The sequence below is a fragment of the Apostichopus japonicus genome, chromosome 4 (assembly GCF_037975245.1).
Source record: "Apostichopus japonicus isolate 1M-3 chromosome 4, ASM3797524v1, whole genome shotgun sequence".
NCBI lineage: Eukaryota > Metazoa > Echinodermata > Holothuroidea > Aspidochirotida > Stichopodidae > Apostichopus > Apostichopus japonicus.
Window position 1 is genome coordinate 1,648,657 of NC_092564.1, and position 25,866 is coordinate 1,674,522.

The window sequence follows — 25,866 nt, forward strand, 5'->3', positions numbered from 1 at the left end:
TTACCAGGCTTGTGAATTTTGGGCAGGAGATAAAACCTGGCTGCCTTACAGTCTGTGGGAGAAAGGAAAGAGACAGCCTTCTTAGAGATCTGGTTCCGCTGGTACATATCAGTGATGGTATGTTTTATCTGCTGGGAGAAAATAACTGTGGGATCAGAATCAAGAAGAGTGTAAATATCACTGTTGGAGAGATGACGCTGTAGAACCTTTGTCGGCTGGCTTAATGATAATGTCACTGCGAGACATCAGTGAGCAGAGTGCTGTACGCTCATCTCTTGGAAGGTTGTCGTGTGTTCTGCGGATAGGAGAGGTTGACTGGTTAGTCTCGGAGCTGACGACTTGTGTATAGGCTTCTAAAACAGGGACTCTGTTCTTAGGAGGCATCCAAGAACTTTTCTTGCAGGAGGGTTCCCGTTCAGTTGAAGGATCATCTAGGAAAAACTCACGAAGGCGAATTCTGCGAAAGAAATGAGTAAGATCTTGGCTCAGTTCCGCTTGGTCAAATGATGGAGGAGTAGGACAGAAGTTGAGTCCTTTGGAGAGAAGCCTAAGGTCTGCACTGGTAAGAGTAGAAGAAGATAAGTTAACAACTGCAGTTGAGGATGGTGGTTCAGACTCAGGTGGAGTCTGGGGCCTTCTAAAACGGTTGCAAGCGGTACGTTTGCGTCTTTTCTGAAGGTCAGTCATTTTCTTATTTCTTCTTTCTGTGAGTTCAATGTTCTGCTGAGACAAACACAAGTTAATTGTGTTAGTGTACTGAGTCCATTCGTCATCGGTGCAGCATGACTGTAAGTCAAGCTTCAGCCTCAGGATATCATCGTTGAGGCTATCTAAGGACGATTGGCAGTGTTTGGTGAGGATGTTGATGAGACGGATTGAGGTGCTGTGTAAGACTCGGTTCCACTCTCTCTGGAGTCCTGGATGGAGTGTCCCTAGTGCTGGTTGGTGTGTAACCTGTAGACCTGAGGGAATAATGCGGGAGAGAGAGAGTAGAACCTGTAGTTGGAAAGATGAAAAGAATAGCGCTGGGATTTATGCATCAATTTTCTGAGCTTCTGAAACAAAAGAAAATGGTGAGACGTGGTGAAAGCAGCGGGATGAGTAAATGATAAAAATGAAAACTGTGTTAAGTTTACGGCACAGCTCCTATTCATGAATATTAAAGTCTTTGATCATTTCCTTTCAATATGTGCAGTATTCTCACGATATGGTACTCAAGATTCCGCATTTAGTTTGGTTTTTACTAACATTTATGTAATATCTATTTTAAATTACGTGCATTAGTAAGGATAACATGGAATACTGACATGCCTGATTCTAATCTCGTGCTACCCTTTCATGAGTAAGGATAACATGGAATACTGACATGCCTGATTCTAATCTCGTGCTACCCTTTCATGAGTAAGGATAACATGGAATACTGACATGTCTGATTATAATCTCGTGCTAGTATGACATTATATATATATATATATATAAAAACATAAGCATGTGATAATATAAAGGCCCTACATAGTTAATAGGACAATATAACGATTGGGTCGGTGTTTATTAAATGTACTACGGTATAACATAGGAAACATCGCTAGTATAGGTTTGGTAACGTACATTATGTATTAATGAAAGGATAACGTTTTGAGTGAAATTATTATCATATGTGAATGGATGTGTTTTAATTTATCAGTACAGGGTGCATTTGTATTCTATTTATCTTAGCGAGATAATGTTACTTAACTCTCTGTTGAGTGATGGTATTTCATGATTTGATAAATCCATGGGATATGTTATGTAATAATATATGCCAATATCCCTTAATCTAAGAAAGACATCTATATCCAGATGTCTGTATGTAACGATGTGTCTGTTCGTTATTCCCGAGTTACACGCCCTCTAATCCAATGAACGAAAATTTATGTCAAATAAAGTTCATGATATGTCGTAGTGTTTTCCCTTTTCCGTCAATCTCTAGTTCGATTTTTGTGGTCAACTGAAATAACAGAATATGTCTTCATCTATACGTTCGTGGTCTTTCCGATCTAGTTTGCTACATGGAACCAAACTGTGTTAAATTTACGGCACAGCTCTGTATATCTTCAAAACGCTGAGACCGTTAAACAAGCAAACATTTAGTCTGACACAAGTATGAATGGTGTCCTAGTCTATGGACATATAAAACTAATGAAAGTATTCACCTGGCTACCCGTTTTTTTAACGATATATTTAGTAATACTTCAAGTGATCACGTGACGTGATGACGTAGAAAGCTGTACGTTTTTAATATAGTCATAAAAATTGGACACAAATTCTTCAAAAATACATACATTTTTAGGCAAACACGTACGATCACCTCTTGGTATTTCTTGTACCTTTCATTCTTCATCAAGTACTGATGAAGCCAAAGAAAGGTAATATATATCATAGTTTACATCAATATATTTGACACTAGGATACGCTTTAGAGACACACGCAGAATTTTCTATGGGTGCGCTATATGAAAATGTGGACGACCTTTGTTTATTGGAGGGAGGGGCAAATGTTTTTAAAATTAAGGACGGTTGGCTGCAAAATGTTGCTATATTTTGCAATCTTTTCAATTTATTATTGACATTTGACGCAGTTACTTTAAACGTCCCCGCAGCAAGAGAGACCAATCTCTACTCAGGAAATGTGGATCTTTGAAAAAAGGGGGGCCGGGTGCATACCCACCCATCCCACCCATGCTCCATTGCGTAATTTTAAAAGAATGTTGAAAGATATTATCAAGTCGACACTTTGTAACAAAATATTATAATGCTCATCAAAATGCTCACAGATTTAATTTCGCTAAAAAATGTTACATTTATCGAATAAACAATTCAATTGGTAAATTAGAGTACATATTTTGCAAAAAATTGTTGAATTGCAGAAAACATGATAAGTCAGTAATTCCTCATTTAATCGCAAATATGTTAACACATATAACTTCAACAGGTGACCAATTAAACTCTATTTTTTTTTTTGGGGGGGGGGCATTTTTAGAACAAATGATTGAATAATTCAACACTTTAACGAAAAAAATCCAAAAATAAAAACACTTTTGAAATTCGATGACAACTTAAAGTTTGCATATAAAGTTATTCCAGTAAAACTTTACTTACATCATGAAGAACTAACTATGTATCTGTACCGTAAAATATAGACTGCGACAAATATACAGCTATATGTTCGTTTACTTTGTTAATTCAAAACAAACTCAAAGGCAAATGAATATTACATAGGCATATGAGAATGTCATTTGTGGACTCAAAATCATCGTATCTCTCCCCCCCCCCCACCCCTTCACACCCTCCTCTCTCTCTCTTCTTCAGTAAACATCCTAAATACAACCTTGGAAAATTACATATATATATATATATATATATATATATATATATATATATATATATATATATATATATATATATATATATATATATATATATATATATATATATATATAGATATATATATATATAGATATATATATACATATGCGTTTTTAGTTCCTAAGTTGTCTTCCCTTTCTTCTTAATTCAAATTCTTAAAAGTTACTATGGAAACATTTCACACAATGAAACTAGAATTTGTGACGTTGTAGAGGCTGGAATCTTCATCCTTTTCATCCATGCAACATCCAGTCATATATGATGTATGATATGCTTTATTATATTTTAATTTGTTAATCAAGCTGTAATTGATCCATAAAATGTAAATATTTAAACAAAGAAATGCTATTAATCTTGTAGTTTCACACCCATGATCCACGCTTTTAATATACTGGGCCTCATCGTTACGTCATATTTCTTTAATATAAGTAAGTTATTATAAATTACCGTATACCAATGCGCATGCGCTGAACATTCCCAGCGCACTTATTCATTTCCTTCTTTTTCTTGTTCTCTCGCTAATTTCAGGAAGATGAATACGACAATATAGCGAAAGAAGCTTACGAGTCGCTTTTAACGATTAGATTGTTCGAGCCAAACACAAAAGAATACTTTGATTTTCAAGATGAGCTTCGTAGGAGAGAGCAAGAGATATATAACAGAACTCGCCGATCCCCCACTGATGTAAGTCTCATGTAATGAATTTAATGAGTGTCATGAAACTGACCTAAATTACTCAATGTCGCTCATAATTTTGTTATTGCTGAAATGTATATCTAGAGAGAGCAGCCTCGTGCGTGTGCTTTATCCGTGTAGTTTTCCACTTCAGTGAAAAGGAATTCCACTTCAGTTGAATTGAAGTCGTCTTATATAGAATGTATTACACTTAAATAGGAGTGGAAGGTTAATGTTAAAACGGCGTGCCATATGGCCCTAGTCAACTGATCGTCCGTGTCTATGCAGCTAGAAAAAAGTGTTTTTTGTAGCCTGTCGTGTGCTTATTCTAGAAGAAAATTAGGTTAGTGGAGTAGAACATCACTGGGGTTTTTTTGTTTTGTTTTGGGTGCAAGGTGAAAATCAGAGATTGATGAGTCCGCACAATTTTATGGAAGTGCTGTAAAACTCGGATACCACACACACACATCATTCACAATAATTTAGTATTTACAAGGAGCTGTATTTTGTACATATATGACGTATATGACGTAACAAAACATTAAAGCCACTGTGCAAATAAGACATGAAATAATGGCAATGGTCTATTTTCGTTAATTAATTTGAAGCGATGATAGTCATCTTTTATAAAAAAAAAAAAAACTACAGCACTGAATTTTGTGTAACTTCACTTTCAAGAGAAGACATGCATGTTTGAAGTGTCCAGATACAATATCCAGTCTCTCACCCTATACACATTTGTATATCTAGCTCGTGAGCTGCTGTTAGCGTTTGATACAAAATCTTTACGAGACCCCTCGTAGTGGCTGATTAGTAAGGAAGATTTTGTGGCCCAATTATTGTCATTAAAACTTTTTGACCCGGGTCCCTTCTGTAGGCCGGGAAATCCGATATCTACTACCTTAGCTGTATCATTGGTACCTTGGAAAATTGTTTTGCCATTTGTAGCTCTGTTTCATCGACCTGAAAAATCTATCGCATTTATCTGTCGTATATGCATGTTAACTTCAATTTCAAATAGGAAATCAATATGTTGGTGTACCGAGGAATCGTTTGGCCTTCCATATGATTAATAGTGTAAACGAAAGAAAAAATGTCTGTACAACTCATTCCTTGGTCTCTTTTCACCGTTCTGGATTTTTTCCGACTCATTGCCGTTTCGAGGATATATATAAGTATTAACCTTGGTAGTTAATATGTCCATGGCAGGCTCTTAACTGAGACTTGAAATTAAGATGTACAAAGTAATTTCGAGTCGGATAGCATTATAATTGATCTCTATATAGAGTAATGACAAATATCACCCGATACACAATGAAGATTATAGGGCTGTATGTCAGACTTATATAGTGAGTGAGTAGGTGCTTGTACATGCTAGCATAACTGCCCAGGGGCGGATCCAGGATTTTGAGAAAGGGGGGCCGACATCCCGATGGTAGCACTTTAGTAATCTGCGTCCTGGGGGAGGGTCTAGGGGGAGGGGTTGTCCCCCTCCCCCTTGGAAATTTTGGTTAATTGTGAGTGCTTAGATGCAAAATGGTGAAACATTTCGCCAAAAACTAGAAAAACCAGAAACGTTGCAGACACGCTTTTTTGTGCACATATTTTTCTCGATAGACACATATTTAACACCGCTAAACAGTGCATGGATAATGGATACACTATTATTGCGTCGATTCGTTTTTTCTTTTCCGCGAAAATTATGACACCAGATTCACCCCAAGAAAAAACATAACACAAAGATATATTCAATGAGATAATTATGATATACTTATTAATGAACGGCGGAGGTAGGCGGTTTTACACTATCTAACGCAACGTAGTCGCCAAGAACCTGAAGTATTTTCAAGGGAGGGCCCGATAATAAGCGGAAACGGATCACCGACCAAAAAAATATCGGAATTTGTGGACTATTTCTTGCTTCCTATTGTATTAAAACAAAGCACCTATGTGAAAGACACAAATCACATTCTGAAAATTGTGGAAGCCACCCCGTTACCAAAAGCAGTAGTACTTGCTACACTCGATGTCGTCGCCATGTATACCAATACTCCCGAAGAGAAGGCATTAGATATATGTCAAGAAGTCTATGAAAAGGCGGAAAAAAGCGAATATGGAATAAATAAAATATCTTCCATATCCATGCGTAAACTAATTGAACTTATTTTTAACAAGAAACTGTTTCGAGTTCAATAACCAATTCTATCTACAAAAGATCGGTTGCGCCATGGGTAGCCAAGCCTCTCCGGAAATCTGTGATATCGTCATGCATAGACTGGAAAACCAGATTTTACCGACAGATAATAAAATCTTAAAATGGCTCCGCTATAGAGATGAAATTCTATTGCTTTACGACGGTTCACCCCAGGAACTTGAACAACTAGTTAACAGGTTGAATGAAATTCACCGCTTCTTAAAGTTTACGGTAGAAATATTACACACCGAGGTAACATACCTAGATTTGAAAATCTTCAAAGGCCAAAGTTTGAAACCAATGGGTTGTTAGACACCACAGTCTACACCAAACCCACGGAAACCTTCCAATACCTCGACAGAAACTCTAGATCTGCACACCCACTTGCCACTTTTAAAGGCTTCATTAAAGGGGAAGTCTTACGATACGCACGTCTATGTAACAATGAGACTGATTTCTTACAGAAAAAGAGAAACTGTTACTCCGTAACTGTAAGAAAGAGGAAATTGCTTCAGCCACGAAAGGCATAAAATTTGAAAACCGTGGGCAATACCTCACTACCAAACCTAAACAAAAGGAACCACCAATGGTGTTCAAGCTTACCTATGCACCCCATATCAAACCCACGCATTTGAAAAATGTACTTTTGAAACATTGGCACTTAATCTCGCAACACGCGGACAGGGGCGTAGCGAAGGTTTTTTGTTGTTGTTGGGGGGGGGTGGAGGATTTGATTTGCCGACGGATCTGGAAGGGGTGACTGAAATGGGGGTGGGGTCTAACGGGAGGGGGTGTCCCCCTCCCCTTTGGAAAATTTCTAGTTTTGAAACGTCCTTAGATGCAATCTGGTGCATATTTTAAGTCAAATTTGGCACCGTAGAATTTCCATTTCGATATTATTTTTATGGCAGTCGGCAGAAGAAGAATTAATTGGGACGAATTATCGAACTGTGTTTTCTCTTTCAACGATCGTTGAAATAGTGAAACTACGTGATGAAAATGTTCAGAAAACTTTCCGGTAATGAGAAATAACAACATTCATTGATATACAAGCGAGAAACGTTAAAAATTGTGTACAATTCGTGAGCCGTGTCCTTAAGTTTTCCACGGAGAACGAATGACATCTGCGATGACGTCATTCTGAACAGAGGATGATAACAACACGTTGTCACACGATAGCGCGACTCATGGGCTGCGGCCTATACGGAAGACTTTAATTCCATTTCTTTCACTAAGTTGCAGGCGATTCTGGCACTCTCTCTAGCTGAGCCTGGCTACAGTAGCTATACTGACGGCCGTGACATTATCGGTTATTTGCGGAGAGGTTTTTAACTTGCAGGCGTCGGGTGATTGGATTGGTGAATGAGTTTATCAGATGAAGAACTGGAAAATCGAAATAACCGATAAAGAAGCTCCCGTTCTCTTTTTCTCTATTCAGCTTTCCTTCTTTCTTCCCCTTCCGCTCTCTTAACCTTTTCTCCTTTTGCCGACAGACCCAAAATTTGCCGACAGCGACCAAATCACACCCCCACCCCCCCCCCCCCCGCTCGCTACGCCCCTGCACGCGGAATTATCCAAACTGTTTCCAGAAGAACCGATTCTAGCCTACAAAAGGGCCCAAAATCTCAAAGATATACTTGTTAACTCAAGGTTTCATACTAACGAAGAATCAGCTGACTCTCAAGGTGCACACGAAGCTCTTTTAGATGCTCTTATAGCTGCACTATGAGTCCATAAAAACTCGTGCACAGAAAATAGATGCATTTTGAGAACGAGACGCCCAGGCCGAATATAAAATATGCAAAGGCTACTACTGATGAAGCTCCTCCTATAAAGTTTGAGAGCAGAAACCGGTCTAGTTGGTCATAAGAACCTACACTAGTCTCTCCTACTATGAACTGTACACTCAAGTCACCTAATAGGTGCAATTATGTTTCACCACGAGGAGCATGCTATAAGTTAATGTTCCTCGGGCCCTCCCTTAAAAATACTTCAGGTTCTTGGCGACTACGTTGCGTTAGATAGTGTAAAACCGCCTACACCCCCTTTCATTCAGATAATTATGATACTCTTGCTAACTGTGCATTGATTTTCCCTGACAGGAATAGTCAGCACTATAGTACTGAGCCGTATCTAATTAATACGTGATGTCGCGTAGGCCTGATAATTGCCTTAGTTTCAAATTTGGAATAAAACGATCGCGTTTCAGGGAAGAGCAGCTGGATATATATTAGGCTTTTCTTTCACCAAGTTATGCCTATTAGGAATTTGAAGTACTCCCACATAAAAAAAACGCAACTGATTTCCAAAAAGGGGGGCCCGGGGCCGGGTCGGCCCCCCTGGATCCGCCCCTGCTGCCTGTAGTTGTACTCATTCCCATGGATTTGTATACTCGTATTTGAACTATTTTGGAAACTTAGCACAGATACTACAGCTGAATAAGTATAGGTCCTTGTACTCAAGCTTAAAGTCCTGTAATCATACCAAGTGGAATTCTATATATTATACGTTATGACAACGCTGGCAGTATGGTATTCGCGAGACTGGTCTTACTATACAAACGCATATATGCGAGTACAAGCAGGCTAGAATTCCATTGGCTTTAAGTTTGAGAACGAGTACGTAATTTTGTATAAGTTCCTACATTACTTAAACAGAAAGAAGACCCCGAGAACGAGTACAACGTACGGGAACGAGTACAAGTCATTATGTTATAATATGAGTAAACACGCAGACATGCTTCAAGTGTGGTATTCTCACATATTGCGTGTGGTCTCATTGTGCTCAATTTGTTCACATTTTGCGCAGTTCGTTACACCTTGATTGGAATTGATTTAACCTTCAGTTACAAAGCTGAACGAACTGTCTATGTTGAGCAATCAATTAGTTCTTGGTCGGTCGCAGAGTAAATCATATTGTACAAAATCCTTATGGTTCAGGTCCCTTCCTAAATCGACATTATTTCGCAAATCAGCTAGGCTTACTGTAGCAAATTTAATAACACGACATACTTGTGAAGCCTTTTTTTTGCGCGGAGCATCAGTTATTGGAATAAAATCCTCTCCAATACAAATTGAAACATTTAATAATGCGTCTTTATTATTGTCAGAGTTATGTCTCCGAACATTTCAATATTGCCGTATTTGACATCTTCCGGTGATATTAGAAGTTTGTCGTGTAAGATTCAGCACGTTAAACAAAAGACTTCTTTCACAATCAAAGTAGAAATTAAAAAGAAATAAAAGTTGAATGTCGTTTCATAAACAGCAGCGCGGACCCATTTTTTTTAGAAACGTAGGAGTGGCGCTGGGGTTGTCGAAACCGTCTATGAGTAGGATGTCGAGAGGGGGGGGGAATCAAATTTGAAATTGTGCATTCTGAGATATGTTTCTACAGGCAAATTTGTGCTAGTAACTACTTTTAAGTTTTGTGTGAGTTTGAAAAATGGGGAAGGAGAGTACACATCACAGCCCAGAACCATATTATATATTGTTTTCGGTGAGGGGGTGGGAGGGCACATGCGACACAGTAGAGAGGGCGTACTGGTATTGTCAAGAACTCTATATAGCCAAAACGAACTTCATCTTTAATTTACCAAGGTCTAACCGGAAAAAAGGTCATGTGTTATCAGGAGGACATATAATGGATAGCATTCTGCTTGAAGTACTGATCTCAAACTTTATAGTGTGCATGGACACTTCTTGAATAGGTGACCAGTGTTTGGGCGTCGATATGTGGGGTGTTTGGTCTAACTGTTGGCAATCCTTTGAGATTAGTCAAAGAACAGTCATGCCAAATGCGGTCTGTAGGCATATTTTCTGCGCCCCATAGAAGGATTTCCCTGTTAATAATGGGTATTGACAAATATTTCATGTATGGAATATATTATATTTGGTGCAGGGGTGTGTGGGGGGAGTGATGGGGCAAACCGAATATGAAAGTTGTTTAGTTTACTTCGATTACGGGCTCCAAACCAAAGTGTGCGTCTGTGTGTTTACGGTGGTGGTGGGTGGGGATGGTTGCAGTAGTGTCCACTTCTAAAAAAAATAGAAGCCTACGTGGTCCCCCCCCCCCGTCGCTACCCCCTAGAAATAAGCCCCAATATACACCCTTGGCCAGTTTTTAGAATCCCTTCTTAAATCCGGACATCATCACTGCAAACATGCTGTGAAAAGTTCGAAACAATTTATTCCATCTCTCAAAACCCTTGGTATCATTCGAGATTAAGAATGCTATCATTTACACCAATACATTTATAAGAATAAGAAAAATCAGAGGTGATAAGTTTTCTATGCTATTTATAGAGTAAAAAAAACATTAAGAGTTCTGCACAATGGGGTAATATTTATCTAAGTCTAGCTCAGACAAAAAGTTTAGCAAAATAAATGAAAGTAATGAACCCTCACCAAATCACCCTTGAAATCCCTAAAAAATCTCAAACGCGTAGCGAGTTGTTATTGCTCTCTTTTCGTACCCGAAAGGAATATACTAATACTTAATGTATACTTATATACTTAATCTACTAAATGCACTTACGCATGCGTACTATCATCACCTTTACAGATGCCGATAGAGGAAATCTCGTGAACAGTATTTGAAAATGAAAAGTAACCACGCATTTCATTTGGGGGATAACTCAAAAATATGCTCACCTCTGACGAGCCCACTATAGTCTAAATTTAAACGCGTCCTCGTGTTTCAATTCTCTTGCCAACTCGGTGTGATTAAACTCATTTTTCATATTTACAGAGAAATTTCTTTGCCAATGCATTTTACGATGCTGTTATACTCTACTCTCTTGCTGTTAACGAGACTTTAGCCGAGGGTGGAGACATAAGAGATGGGTACGCCATGACCAGGAAAATGTGGAACAGGACCTTTGAAGGTTAGTAGTAAACCTCTAGCCACACATGCAGGTGACGTTATGTGGACCAGGACCTTTGAAGGCTATTAGTAAACCTCTAGCTACACATGCAGGTGAGGTTATGTGGAAGAGGACCTTTGAAGGTTAGTAGTAAACCTCTAGCCACACATGCAGGTGACGTTATGTGGAAGAGGACCTTTGAAGGTTAGTAATAAACCTCTAGCTACACATGCAGGTGACGTTATGTGGAACAGGACCTTTCAACGTTATTGGTAAACCTCTAGCTATACGTGCAGGCGACTTTATGGTCATGGTAACACCTAGAGAATTACATGTATCTCAAAGATTCAGTTATTACACCATTAAGCCGATAATGAAAACACAAGGAACACTGAAGGTATCACAACATTCCAATTAATTGACAAGCAGGCGTATGGTACAGGGTATGTTGGGGTGAAGATAGGATTACAGGGTATGTTGGGGTGCAAACTGGATTGCAGGGTGTGTTGGGGTGTAGACTGGATTACAGGGTGTGTTGGGGGTGTAAACTGGATTACAGAGTGTGTTGGGGTGTAAAATCCGACAATGACGTGTTGACTTTTACCAGAGCAAAATGACTCATTTTCCCTAAAATATGTCACCTTAGTAGAACCTTTTATACTCTTCGACTTGAAGAGAACAAAAGTGTGGTTTACAATTCCAATTATTTCCATTTCTAGAGATATGCACGTTCAGTCAAAACTCCCTGCATTCTCACCGACTTCTTTGTTATTGATGGCATAACCTTATTGAAGTTTATTATTCCTTTCATCACTTCAAATAACATAACTTCGAATTCCAGACATAACTATATCAACTTCTAAGGCCTATTTTCACATTTCGTTCTTCTTTATACTTTGCTACAACCTTCGACTATACGAATCTAAATTGGAAATATTTTATTTAATGTTATGTTAGATATTTCGCACTGCTTACTTTTCTCAATGAGGTTTCTTTTGTCTCCTTTCCAAATATATATATATATATATATATATATATATATATATATATATATATATATATATATATATATATATAAATATATATATATATATATATATATATATATATATATATATATATATATATATATATATATATATATATATATATATATATATATATATATATATATATATATGTATATATATAAATTAGAGAAAGAATATAATACATAAAGAATGATTTTGAAGGTTTACAAGATGCATATCAAGTACAAACATGACAAAGGTCGTCCGTATCGTTAAAAACCCAAGAAACAGGAAATGGCATAAAGCAAGGATATTTTTTTTTCCATATTTTCTTAAAAGAGAAAAACAAATAAAGAGGAACGACTCAATTTTTTTTTTTGTAACTATTGTTCTTACTTTCAGAAACTTGAAATTCAAATTCTTAAAAAGTGTTTGCTTTTCGACAGGAATATCTGGGTCGGTGACAATTAACGCTAACGGAGACAGAGATGCTAATTATGTCCTTTGGGATATGACTGATACAGAAAATGGTACCTTTCACGTAAGATATAAATATATTCTTTTAAATATGACGACAAATTGAGGTCTTTATATAATACGTTATAGAATGCTCTTTGTACGTCAGTGCGTCTTATAGCTATTTTTTTTTTGTGTTCTGTGTTCTAGTTAACTTTCTCCCTTCTAGGTTTTTCAGTATTGGTACCAAGCTGATTTAAGAAAATTGACATTTTTAATACTCTATATAGAATATAAAAGGAGCTTGTTTATGTATTCTTCGTTTTTGCGACAGAGAAGAGACATTGAAAAAGTATTAAAAACATTTATGTTCTTACATCTTATAAATGCAATAATCTGAACATGAATGTTAATGTAATGTGTCAGCTTACAATAAAGGATTTAAATGTGTCGTTTATTAGGATATTTGGCTTTATCTTGGTCATACTCAAGGCATTGCCATATATATATATATATACATATATATATATATATATATATATATATATATATATATATATATATATATATATATATATATATATATATATATATATATATATATATGTATATTTATATATATAGAATATATATATTTATATATATATATATATATATATATATATATATATATATATATATATATATATATATATATATATATATATTTATATATATATATATATATATATATATATATATGTATATTTATATATATAGAATATATATATTTATATATATATTGAATATATATATATATATTTATATATATATATATATATATTTATATATATAGAATATATATAGAATATATATATTGAATATATATATATATATATATATTTATATATATATATATATATATATGTATATTTATATATATAGAATATATTTATATATATATATTGAATATATTGAATATATTGAATATTGAATATATTGAATATATTGAATATATATATATATATATATATATATATATATTGTATACATTTACCTACAGGAAATATTCGACTACTATGGAACTACGGACGTCCTCGTTGCCTCTGCAGTAAACAAGCCAGTTTGGGCGGGTGGTCGCACGGAACCCCCACCAGATGCTCCCTTCTGTGGATTCCAGAATGAAAACCCGGCTTGTCAAGAAGAGTATAGTGGTAAATTCATGTTACAGCTATGGTTGTGGGTTGGGGGAGGGAGTGGGGGCGTCCCTAGCTTTCGGACCGGTCAGCCTTATATAGAGCCTTTTAAGATGGGTGGTGATAAGTCTAGATGTTCTTTGTTCGGGCGGGGAGTGGGTGGAGGGGGGGGGGGGTCCTAGCTTTCGGACGGGTCAGCCTTTTATAGCCTTTTAAGATGGGTTGATTGGCAGGTGTCGGTGGAATTGTGTATTATCTAATGGTTTACTGTCCTCAGATTTAATACGGAAGACCAAAAGGTACATGTGAATAAGCTCGATAACTTCAGACTTGCAAAACATTACCAGAAGCCATATTTGCAATAATTATACAATTGTGATTCACCCTAATTTATGAAAAAGTATCTGTACTTGATATAATGACACGTCATCTGCAATTAAAAGGCATGTGAAAAGACTGCAAACCCATACAGATATCTGAGATTCAGGGTTACTTGATTATGCGTGAATTATATATCTACGTCATAAATGACGCAAGTAGCAGCAAGCTGACGCAAAGTACATCTTTCAAACACGACTCCATTTTCATACAATGCCACAATACACGAAAGTTTGGCATTTTACTTTGTATAACATTCTGATACATTAGAAAGAAAAATGATTTAGACGTCAGCTTCCATTGATCGCCATTTACTGCAAAAAAGGAAAAGGATAAGAAAACGTGATCTTAAGTTACTGCGGTATGTAATTTTTCGAAAGTATCGTTACTAGGTCTTCTTTGTGATTGGTGTAACATTTTTCTTATAACTTCGATTTTGCTTTCAAACTGAATTCTATGCAAATAGGCAGTTGTTTAAACTCGGAATATACTTAATCGTTCTGACAATGTACTTTGATTCCTTTTGTTTCGTAATTGGCCGCCAATGAGTGACCAGTTATTTTGAAGATTATTTTTGCTCAGCCTCCCCCCCCCCCCAAACAAAATCCGGTTTCATTCTATGTGAGATAACTGACCAATAATGTCTACAATAAATGTATGCATATTACAGATTTATTCGGATTTATGTGGTTTTTACTTCAAGTCTAGGTATTTTTGATCCGTAGTACCTTGTGCAAAGCCATAAACATAATTGAAACTTCGAGGTGGGTTTGTGTAGACAATATGTAGGTCAAGAGTTGTAATGTACAGAGCACAAACTATATTCGACATTTAATAACTGTTCACGCTCGACTACATGGTGGCTTTATCTGTCTTTTCAACAATTTTTAATAGCTTTTGAGCTGCTTAAGCGATGAAATATTAACAGTCTTGTTCAATTGGACATTAGTCGCTTAGTATTTTTCACTTGGATAAAAATCGTCTGATTAATAATCGCGGTATTTTGGGGGAAACTTGTCGAAAATCGTTGGTCAAATTTGTTAATCATACAACTTATATTTACTCATTCTTATATAGTTCAACAATAACTTTGCTGCCCGGCACTAAAAATCTTTACCTTAGTGAGTCAGCTCATTGTCTAAACTTGGACACTCTTACCTAGATGTCCAATGTTTAAAACATTGAAGAAAGTCATTTCAAAAACATTTAGTAACTTCTATAATGTGTCAAACCCCACGGCTGAAATATTGATAACATTTACAGGCGATTGTCTAAATATATCCCCCACCCCCACCCCTCCCCTCCCAATCCCCCACACCTTTCCGCCACACCTGTTCACTAATATCTGAAGGATATACGTCACCTTTGAGTTTATCATATGAATCCATACATGTCACACACACTCACATATAAAAAAATAATAATAATAAAAATGAAATAAAATAAAACTGTTAGCAAACTGCTTATCCACTAAAGAGCCTGTGTAAGAGAATGTGTAAAAGTAAGTTGGCCTGACGTTTCGATCCTAGCAGGATCTTCTTCAAAGGCTAAATGACAAGTAACAGTGACAGAAGGGACAAAAACACGCACAGAATACAGACTGGTAAATGAGCATGGTGAACACAAAGAGATAGGCGTAAGGGGATTAGTAGACAAGGGATGGAGAGAAGAATGAAAGAAGTGTTTATACAAAAGAAACTCAGATATGTTAAACAGAGCAAAACGAATATTACTACTTACTACCAAATACATGTATTTATCTCCATTTGTATTGATTTCTCCTTTTTTCCACCTCTCTTTCCTTGTTTTGCAGAGACCAGATCCATTTTGATAACTGTGGCGTTAACATTTATATGTATGATCATTGTCTCTGGCACAGTGCTCTTCTTTGTCTCAAGGTAAGTACAGCTGTACGTGTTTGTTTCTTCCTTACATCAATGGATTTGGACTAATTTTGAAAAGGTTTTCATGTTGCGATATTTACACTAAATCTGATACGGATTTTACACCCGACTAGATCACAAACAAGTCGGGTGTAAATGTTCTATATAGCCTGATGATCGTAGTTCAAATAGTTGCTGTTTCCAAGAAGGTAGCTGTTAAATCGTTTGATCATTGATTCTTATAATACGAACAATTTTGTGGTGATATCACTCATTAAGTATTAAAATAACATTTACATGCATGAGTCTAACTCTAAAAGTAATCAAGTTTGCTATAATATTGGAGGATTAACCGTTCTGGGAAAATCCTTAAATAATATATTCCAATGTTGCACTCTTCTTCGTTCTCATGTGGACATTTTCGGCCAAATTGGAAAACTTGCACTTTTGTTCGTTAGCTTGAGCCTTTTGGTTAACGTTAGGTTCAATTATCGGTATTAAAGAACCCATTAGCTCCTCCCTTCTTCCTTGGTTATACTGACAGCTGTGAAAGGCATATAGATTTTGTCTCAAAATCGAACATAAGCTCAGGAATCTACAAAGACAGATAAAACTCAAGCTTTCTTAGACCTTTCCTAAGGAAAATGATCTTATCAGAATTCCCTTTGACGTTCACCCTCCCCCCTCTCCCTCCCCTCCGTTGCCCCCACCCGGTTGTGTGCTCACATAAGCTGTGACATACGTTTACGGTATATTTATGACATTATTAAACTGTTTTCTCGATGTGCACCACACTCGATTAGTTTCTGTTGGTACAGTAAGTAATGTCTTTCTCTCAACAGGAGAATGGCTCTAAATGCAGATCTAATGAAAATGTCGTGGATGATAAAGTGGAATGACCTCGTCTTTGAGAAGTTGAAGCAATCGACGTTTTCACACAGTATGTCAATGGTAGGTCCCACACATCAGTTCTTGTTATGTTTAACGAGCTCGAGGTAACTATGCAAACCTTTTAAATAATTTCATATCCGATTTACGGATGTCTTTTGATTTTTATATAAAACAACAGAATATAATATTTCTATATAACAATTAGTTGCAAGCTAAAACGTCAGTAAAAAAAGGAAATAAGGACTCAACATAACATTAGCTATCGTCTATCAACGTTCAACGGTTTATGTCAAACGAAGAGCGATTGCGGTGTATTAATTGGTATGTGCAACACTTTATACCAACTGAACCATTTGCAGGATGGGATATATGTATAGTGTTACTATCAATATATAGTGGGGCAAGGAAAAGGAGCTAAGCACCAAATAGACTCCAGATAGACACTAGGCAGACACCATATATACACCAGGTAGAATTCAGATAGACACCAGACAGACATAGGGCAGGCACCAAATAGACACCAGACAGACATAGGGGAGATACCAAATAGACACCAGACAGACATAGGGCAGACACCAAATAGACACCAAACAGAAATATGGCAGACACCAAACAGTCATAGGGCAGACACCAAATAGACACCAAACAGATAGGGCAGACACCAAATAGACACCAAACAGACATAGGGCAGACACCAAATAGACACCTAACAGACATAGGGCGGACACCAAATATACACCAAACAGACATAGGGCGGACATAGGGCAGACACCAAATAGACAACAGGCAGACATAGGGCAGGCACCAATAGACACCAAACAGACATAGGGCAGACACCAAATAGACACCAAACAGACATAGGGCGGACACCAAATAGACACCAAACAGACATAGGGCAGACACCAAATACACAGCAGACAGACGCCATACAAACATCAGACAGACACCGACTAGGCACCAGATAAATGGTTATATAAAATTAACTAACAACAAGCAACATAACATTTCCCCACCTCCATTTCACCAAAAAATAGGAGGAAAATATAACCAATTAGAAAAAATACAAACGAGAAATAGTAGTACAATATATGTATACATATGAACTCATTAAACATTGCTACTATTTGTTTCGGTTATTTGTGACTTTGGGGCAAAATGCCTATAATTTTATTTTTGTATTTTCAAGAGAGAATTGTCTGCGGGAGGCACCGAGCATGGAAGAACCAACGAGACCGTGGCCTATTTTCAGGTAATACCAACACAGACAAAGACGGTTATCATATGAAATGTTTATTTTGTTCACAAGGGCACTGTTGCCGAACGTAACTTGTTATCTCATTGTAATGGTGGGGGAGAGGATGGTGGGTTTAATACGATACGGTTTAATGGTGCCGGGGGAGGGGGTCGCGGGTAAGTTAATGACATGGTAGTTGAAAGTTAACCGTAAACGTACAGATTTTTGGTCTTCAAACTGACAGGCCATGGCACTGCATCTACCAAACCTCTTTGTGAATATAGGTGATAATCAAGTATACTGCATATCGTAGTGAGTTTGCATGACCAATAGACTTGTGGGTGATTTATTGTGAAGTTAAGAGATTTGTTAGGTGAGGTATACACTGCATGCAGTGATACGTTTACTAAATAATTTATCTGCATTTAGCGATGTCCCACAAGACCTACTGTATGTCCCTGCACAAGACCTACTGTATGTCCCTGCACAAGACCTACTGTATACCCCTGCACAAGACCAACTGTATGTCCCACAAGACCTACTGTATGTCCCACAAGACCTATTGTATGTCCCACAAGACCTACTGTAGGACATATGGTAGAAGTGTTGCCTGTCTCACATTGCCGGGGCTTCTTAGTAATGCTCTGATTTGTTACAATATTTCCAGTCGATATTAACAGCTTTTAATTTTATTACCAACCATACAGACTGGGTATCTGCATCTGGATAACATAGAACATATGTTTAACGCACAGATCTAATCGTGTGCCCAAACAGTTCCAACATTGATATAGTTAACGTACAACGATCGCACCCTGATATATTGGGATTCGAACATAGACTTTCTGATAATACTATGTAGACCTATAAAAGGGAGTCTTAACTAAACGGCTGACCGGTAGAGACTATAGCGAAGAAAGTACATGTCAATAAAATATATTCAATTCGTAATATATTCGATTCATCATCGATTCGAGAGGAACTTCGCGATTTCATTTTGCACATAATTATTATAATGCGGTTTATCAGAAAACCGTATACACTCATGTTTGTGACGCCATTTTCGTTACAGAGGTCCTGGTTCGACTTTTGGCAAGGAGTACAAGTTCAAACGGAATGATAAATATAATTTGATTTTATTACAGGGTCGTTTAGTGATGGTCTCCAAGATACAAACAGAAAAAGTTGATATGACACGTGATGTACTTCTTGAACTACGAAATGTAAGTAATATACTCATCCGTCCAGTCGTTATTACTACTATTACATAATTGTTATCATTTGTTATTATTAAATCATTATTATTACGCTGTCATGTATTGAGTTTCTATGGTAACCACATTCTGTTTGAATGATTTAATATACCAAAGGACGACAGGATATTTTGACGTGAATAAAGAACACGGTTATACAACAAAAAGCAAATTCTGCACGAACAAGTCTTGTGACAAAAACACATTTGACATTCAGTAATTATATCAAGAGACATTGCTTTGGGATTGGAATAAAGGGGCGACAGGATATTTGGACGTGACTTAACAATGAAACATATAACATCAAGGTTATACAACAACAAGCATATTCTGCACGGACAAGCCTTGTGACAAAAACACATGTAACATTCAGTAATTATTACAACAGACATTGCTTTGGGATTGGAAATGATTGAGCGATCACAATAATTGTAGTACTTTATATATATATATATATATATATATATATATATATATATATATATATATATATATATATATATATATATATGTATATATATTTCCTGCATTTGCTTGTGTAAATGGTGGACAATGTAAGCAACAGGATTCAATGTGTCGCCTGTTCATTAGTGTAAGTTCTATTTCCCGAAAGCTATTTTATTTTAAATTAACAGTTGATACAATTAGAACAGTTTCAGTGTATCAGACCTAAATGATTGGAGTGATGGATTTATAAAGGCCTTTTTTCTATGACAAATCTGCTCTGCTCCCATTTTGTAGATGAGGCAGCTGGACCATACAAACGTGATTCGATTCATTGGCGCAAGCGTAGAACAGCCCAATATTGCCATTGTCCAGGAGCATTGTACAAAGGGGAGTTTGGAGGTAACAGGATACTTATCCTTTTATTAATATAATTTTATTCTTTCTTCTTGTGCTACAGAAACCATTTCAATTTCTGTCATGTGAGCGTGGATAATTTATGTTATAATACACAAAACTTATTAATTACAACCGAAAAATTATTTATTTGTTTATACTCACATTTTTTGTGATATTTAAATACAGTCAATGCATTGATAAAACCATCGATTATGAGAGCAATGCACTCATCTAAAACAAAATGAATAAACTGCAATATTTTATATCTCAATAACGGCATAAGCTACTGATCTAGATCAACTTGTTTTATTTCACAAGCTCGGTTTTCACTAAAATTCTACTTCTTTATTCTAATTAACTCTCAACAAGAGGAATAAATTATGGTCTAATTATTGCGAAACTGTGAAACGGTTTGCAAGAGAGGATGCCTCACGATGAACAGTTGTATGTCTCAGTATTCTCATTGTAATAAAGTGTATGACAGCATACTTTTTATATTTACAGGGGTGTATGAGCAAGGAGGGGGGGGGGGGGGCATACAACCTATATTTTTGTGCTTCAAAATCGCTACGAGGGGCTTCGCCCTTTCCCCCCTCCTCCGATTGAAAGAGCTGTATAGGGCTGCCCTGCTTCCCAACTAAATAACAGTGTAATCAGAAATACCCTCATACGCCTCTAACTTAAGAAATTAAGATAAAATGGCATATTTTGTCCTCACAGGATATCCTCCACAATGACGACTTGAAACTGGACTGGACCTTTAAATGTTCTCTTATCAACGATATTGTCCAGGTAACTATAGTTATGCAAAATGAGAATGGTCCTAATATTGGTTTAACTCCATTTAAGTCAACATGTATATCTGTACCGATTGGAGTAGATTGAACTATTTAGCCATTAAAACTGTAAGAGCTTTGTCAAACTTTTAAAACACATTGATCTCACTGGAATAATTATACTTTTTACGTGTAGTGTGTTATGATAATAATACTTGTTACGTGTAGTGTGTTAAGATAATAATACTTGTTACGTATATACCATTAGAGTAGGGTAGCTATGGTGATCTTACTCTTCACGTAAGATTAAATATCACAAGCGTGTTATGACTGTAGTAATCACACATATTACGTATTATGGTTGTGGTAATGATACTTCTTACGTATGTAGCATTAACGTATTGTGGTTTTGGTATAGTGATACTTCTTACGTATATAACATTAGCGTATTGTGGTTTTGGTAATGATACTTGTTACACACACATACACGCACACGCAAACACATATATATGCATATATATATATATATATATATATATATATATATATATAAGTATATATATATATATGTTGTGATAATCATACTTGTTACGCATGATTCTTTAGCCTGTTATGATTGTTGTAAATACTTATTACGTATACAAAATTAGCGTGTTATGACTGTGGTCATCATACTTGTTTCGCTTGATTCATTGCATCATATTATGTGATAAATATTTGTGCTCTTACATGTACAGGGTCTTCATTACATTCATGCGAGCAACATCGAGAAACACGGTTACCTGACATCGGAAACTTGCTTCGTCGACAGTCGGTTTGTTCTCAAACTTGGTTTCTACGGCCTCCATTTATTCCGTAAATATGAGAACCGTGATCGAACGGACAATAAGGAATTATATCGTAAGTTGAGAAATGCTGGTAATCATCGTTAATTTTTATTAATTATTGTCAGCAACAAACCTAACTAGAAGTAAGTTTGCTGCCATATGTGTAGTTTGCATATGAACAGACTTGTCGTTAAAGTACAATGTCCCGAGTACCTGTACAATGTACCGAGTTCAAAAACAAGGTCCTGAGTTCGAGTACAAAGTAACGGCAACCAGCAAAAGCAGTCTTTCGAGTGCAAACCACTAGTACACCGTGCACCGTTTTATGTTTATAATACTCATACGAGCAAGGCTACAAGGTCCCAAACTAGCATGTATGCGTGTATGTGTGTGCGTATTTTAAATCCTCCTGAAATCAGGAACTCGCGAAGATGCCATCATTGGCTTATCAAGCCGCAGGCTGACCGAAGTCAGTCTCTTACATTCATATTTAACGTCCATCATTTTATGAATTGTCAATTGTCAACTTTACGGGTGGCGGGGATCGACTGTCAAAGCATGATTCGTATCTTTGAAATTATGTATAGCGCCACAGTAAATGTGAGGATGTATAAACTGATTTCATATATTCCAGTATTTTGAAAGAGATAACGCGACCGTCGTGACGATCCCAAATAACACGATGCAGTAATTATGGATCATCTTCCAAATACCGAAGAGAGCAGTGCACTTGATAAGTACCCTCAATTCCATACCGACGTTATACTCACTCTACTAATTCTAACCAGCTATATGCACCAATTTTTAACGAATCCATTATGAAATGAAGTACTCCATAGCTTTTGTTTTAGATCGATGGGTAGTTCACATTATGAGAAGAGGGGGGGGGGGGTATTTTGTTGGCAAAAGTTCCTAAAGTTTCCACTCCCCTGCCCCAATTTCTCTGACTATGTCGCTTTTGATAAACGCCATATTTAAAGCCTCCTTCATGTTCTTTCTCGTTGACAGGTTTATTATGGGCTAGTCCAGAAGCGATACGGTCGGAGGGGACAACCATGGCCACAAAAGAATCGGATATTTACAGTGCTGGGATAGTCTTGACTGAAATCGTGACCAGAATGGAACCCTATGAATTAGAACGAAATAATCTCAGTATTGCAGGTATTTTAATTCATAAAAATTCGTTGGCTACATTTGAATGAAAAACAGGTACATTTATTTAAGATTCATATATGATTGAGTGAAAAACGGTTCAATATCACTGAAGGTTAAAGATTGAATATCAATCGGATCTGATGCATAACAGGGGTGGGGGGTGGAGCTGGGGCACAAGGGGATGTGCCTGTCACTTGTTGGTAATAAGAGCACTTTTATGTGCATTGATGTGCATTCAAATATTAGCATTTGTAGTACGGAATATACAGAAGATCCATTGTTTTGAAGCATTGTTGTGGTTTGCTCCTCTGCTCCTCTACGTGTTGGCCCTTCTCCCTCCCCTACCCAGATTGAATCCTCTTACGTCTCCCCTGGAAGAATGCTATATGCTGATAGGATTTTACTATTTTGTAGTAAAAGTGCGACCAGCGTACTATGATTGTTGTTGCTGTTATTATCTTTTTTTGTCATTGTGTTATGCTATACGTTTTTGTTACCTAGAAATTGTAAGACGGGTTAAAGAAGGAGAAAACCCGCCATATCGACAAGCCATTGCTGACGGTGAAATCAATCCACAAATCCTGGCGTTAATACAAAAATGTATGGACGAGCGTGGGGAGAACAGACCAAACACAGCTGCTATGATGGCAACCATGAGGAAAATTAATAAGTAAGATGTGTTTTATTGTTCACGGTTCTTCGACTGTCTTTGATTCTCTTTCTTATGTGTTCATGGTGATGACGACCGTAGATGTTTGTGATATTGATAGTGATAGTGACGGTGATGGTGGTGATGGTAGTGATGATGGTTGTGAAGGTGAGCGTAACGGTGAAGATGGTTGTGGTGATGCTGATTGTGTTAGTGGTGGTAGTAGTGGCGGTGACGTTGAAGACGGTGATCGTGACGGCGACGGTGACGGTGGTGGTGATAATTGTGGTGTTAGTGATGGAGGTGGTCGTGGTGATAATGCCGGATGGAGATGGTGAAGATACTGCGGTAATGGTCGGGATGGTGTTTATGATGGCAATGGTGGTGGTGGTGATGATGATGATAATGATGATGATGATGATAATGATGATGATGATGATGATGATGATGATGATGATAATGATGATGATGATGATGATGATAATGATGATGATGATGATGACGACGACGACTACGACGACGACGACGACGACGACGATGGTGACGGTGACAGTGAAGATGGTGAAGAAGACGGTGATGGTACTGGTGGTGATAGTGAAGCATTCTCGCGTGTTATGTAGTGCATATATAAGAACCAAAGCGGCATCAAGTTACAGACATGATACCGTACCATTATTTTACAGTCTGTCGTAAGCAGCAAGCCTATCATTACCAATTATTACTGGTTGTATGTCGAAGTCATATTAGCAGCTTCGTTGATGTGGTTCGATGGCTGAACATACACAAAGATAAGGACAGAAGGAAGTAGACTGCGTGATTCGAAAGAAATTATCCTGGTGCATATAGTTTAAGTTCGTGTGAATGAAGACACTGAAAATATTGCACACCACACTTACGCTGACGACAAGTGTCCATTACTTCTTTAAAATCAAACGTGTAGTGAGTCCGCAGTCGTACTCGTATTCTGGCATACTTGCATGTACTTGTACTCGCCATTTTGGATTTGTACTACTCGCACTTGGGGTATTTTGAATATCATCATCGGAACTAGCACAAAGGAAGTAGAATTCCTGCTTTGAGCCTTGCACTCGAACTCATGCAAAAGGAATACTCGTGCTCATGTTACTGTATTCGTACTCATGCTGTTGTACTCGTTCTTCAAATCTGATTACAAGTTTCCTTTATTAGTTTAATAATACTAAGTTTGTTTAACCGTTACAGAAACATCAAAGGCGGCTCGAACCTTCTGGATAACCTCTTAGCACGCATGGAACAATACGCTAACAACCTTGAAAAGTTGGTGGAGGAAAGAACAGCAGCTTTCTTGGAAGAAAAGAAGAAGGCTGAAACATTACTTTATGAAGTTCTACCAAAGTATGGACCATAAACTCCTGTTTTATTACTTACCTATAACGCTAACGTAAAATCATATAAAATCATATACATATCGTAGTGAGCTGGAAAATCAAGAACAGTGAAAAAAACTTCCAGCCTCCATCGGGATTCGAACCCGGGCTTCCTGCTTTATATATATATATTTGATCGAACTCACAATATTTTGAAAAACAATTAATCACGCTATATAGAGCTGTTTGCCCTCTTAGATAACGGATAAACCTGTATTACCAATATTGTAGATTGATCTATAATTAATGGTTGTAAATGCAAATCACCTATACTTGTATTCCATAACTTTCGCTTTATTAACAGGTCTGTCGCTGATCAACTGAAACACGGTAACAGTGTGAAACCAGAAGCGTACGAGAGCGTGACTATTTTCTTCAGCGATATCGTGGGCTTCACTTCAATGTCCGCACAGAGCACACCGATGCAGGTATGAATACCCGAATAAATAGCAAGGCCCGTTAGTAATAACCAATCAAAGAAGAAAAACAGTCTAAGTGAAATGACAATTAGCGAACTTGAAATGGCGGTGTAAACAGATTATGATCATTTATTTTACTTGCATGGATAAAGTATATGTGAATGGGCAGGTAATGGCGGCGGTGGTGGTCCGGGGGAGGGTGATGGGAGGAGGGACATTTCAGTTACTCTGAGGTTGTTGTCGGTATTTCGTGATCACTGCTAGGCTATTGACAATATTGTTATTGTCAGTAAGCCAATACTATCGAATACTGTAATTATAACCTAGAATAAGCTGTTTTGACACAAACGGAGCCAATCATGCGAATGTTTGTA

At 37.1% G+C, this 25,866-nt stretch overlaps 1 protein-coding gene across 11 annotated transcripts in view; it reads left to right on the forward strand.

Moving 5' to 3' along the window:
• LOC139966083 (atrial natriuretic peptide receptor 1-like) overlaps window positions 1-25,866 on the forward strand; it is a 161,401-nt gene that overhangs the window by 127,942 nt on the left and 7,593 nt on the right. For all 11 annotated transcript variants that reach the window (XM_071968780.1, XM_071968774.1, XM_071968773.1 and 8 more), the window contains exons 3-17: window positions 3,933-4,088; window positions 11,023-11,158; window positions 12,594-12,688; window positions 13,646-13,796; window positions 15,970-16,054; window positions 16,882-16,990; window positions 18,117-18,179; window positions 19,310-19,387; window positions 20,159-20,263; window positions 20,981-21,052; window positions 21,774-21,936; window positions 22,872-23,024; window positions 23,520-23,688; window positions 24,889-25,041; window positions 25,378-25,501. In XM_071968780.1, the coding sequence (XP_071824881.1) occupies window positions 3,933-4,088; window positions 11,023-11,158; window positions 12,594-12,688; window positions 13,646-13,796; window positions 15,970-16,054; window positions 16,882-16,990; window positions 18,117-18,179; window positions 19,310-19,387; window positions 20,159-20,263; window positions 20,981-21,052; window positions 21,774-21,936; window positions 22,872-23,024; window positions 23,520-23,688; window positions 24,889-25,041; window positions 25,378-25,501 (1,812 nt within the window). The remainder of the gene's footprint in view (window positions 1-3,932; window positions 4,089-11,022; window positions 11,159-12,593; window positions 12,689-13,645; window positions 13,797-15,969; window positions 16,055-16,881; window positions 16,991-18,116; window positions 18,180-19,309; window positions 19,388-20,158; window positions 20,264-20,980; window positions 21,053-21,773; window positions 21,937-22,871; window positions 23,025-23,519; window positions 23,689-24,888; window positions 25,042-25,377; window positions 25,502-25,866) is intronic.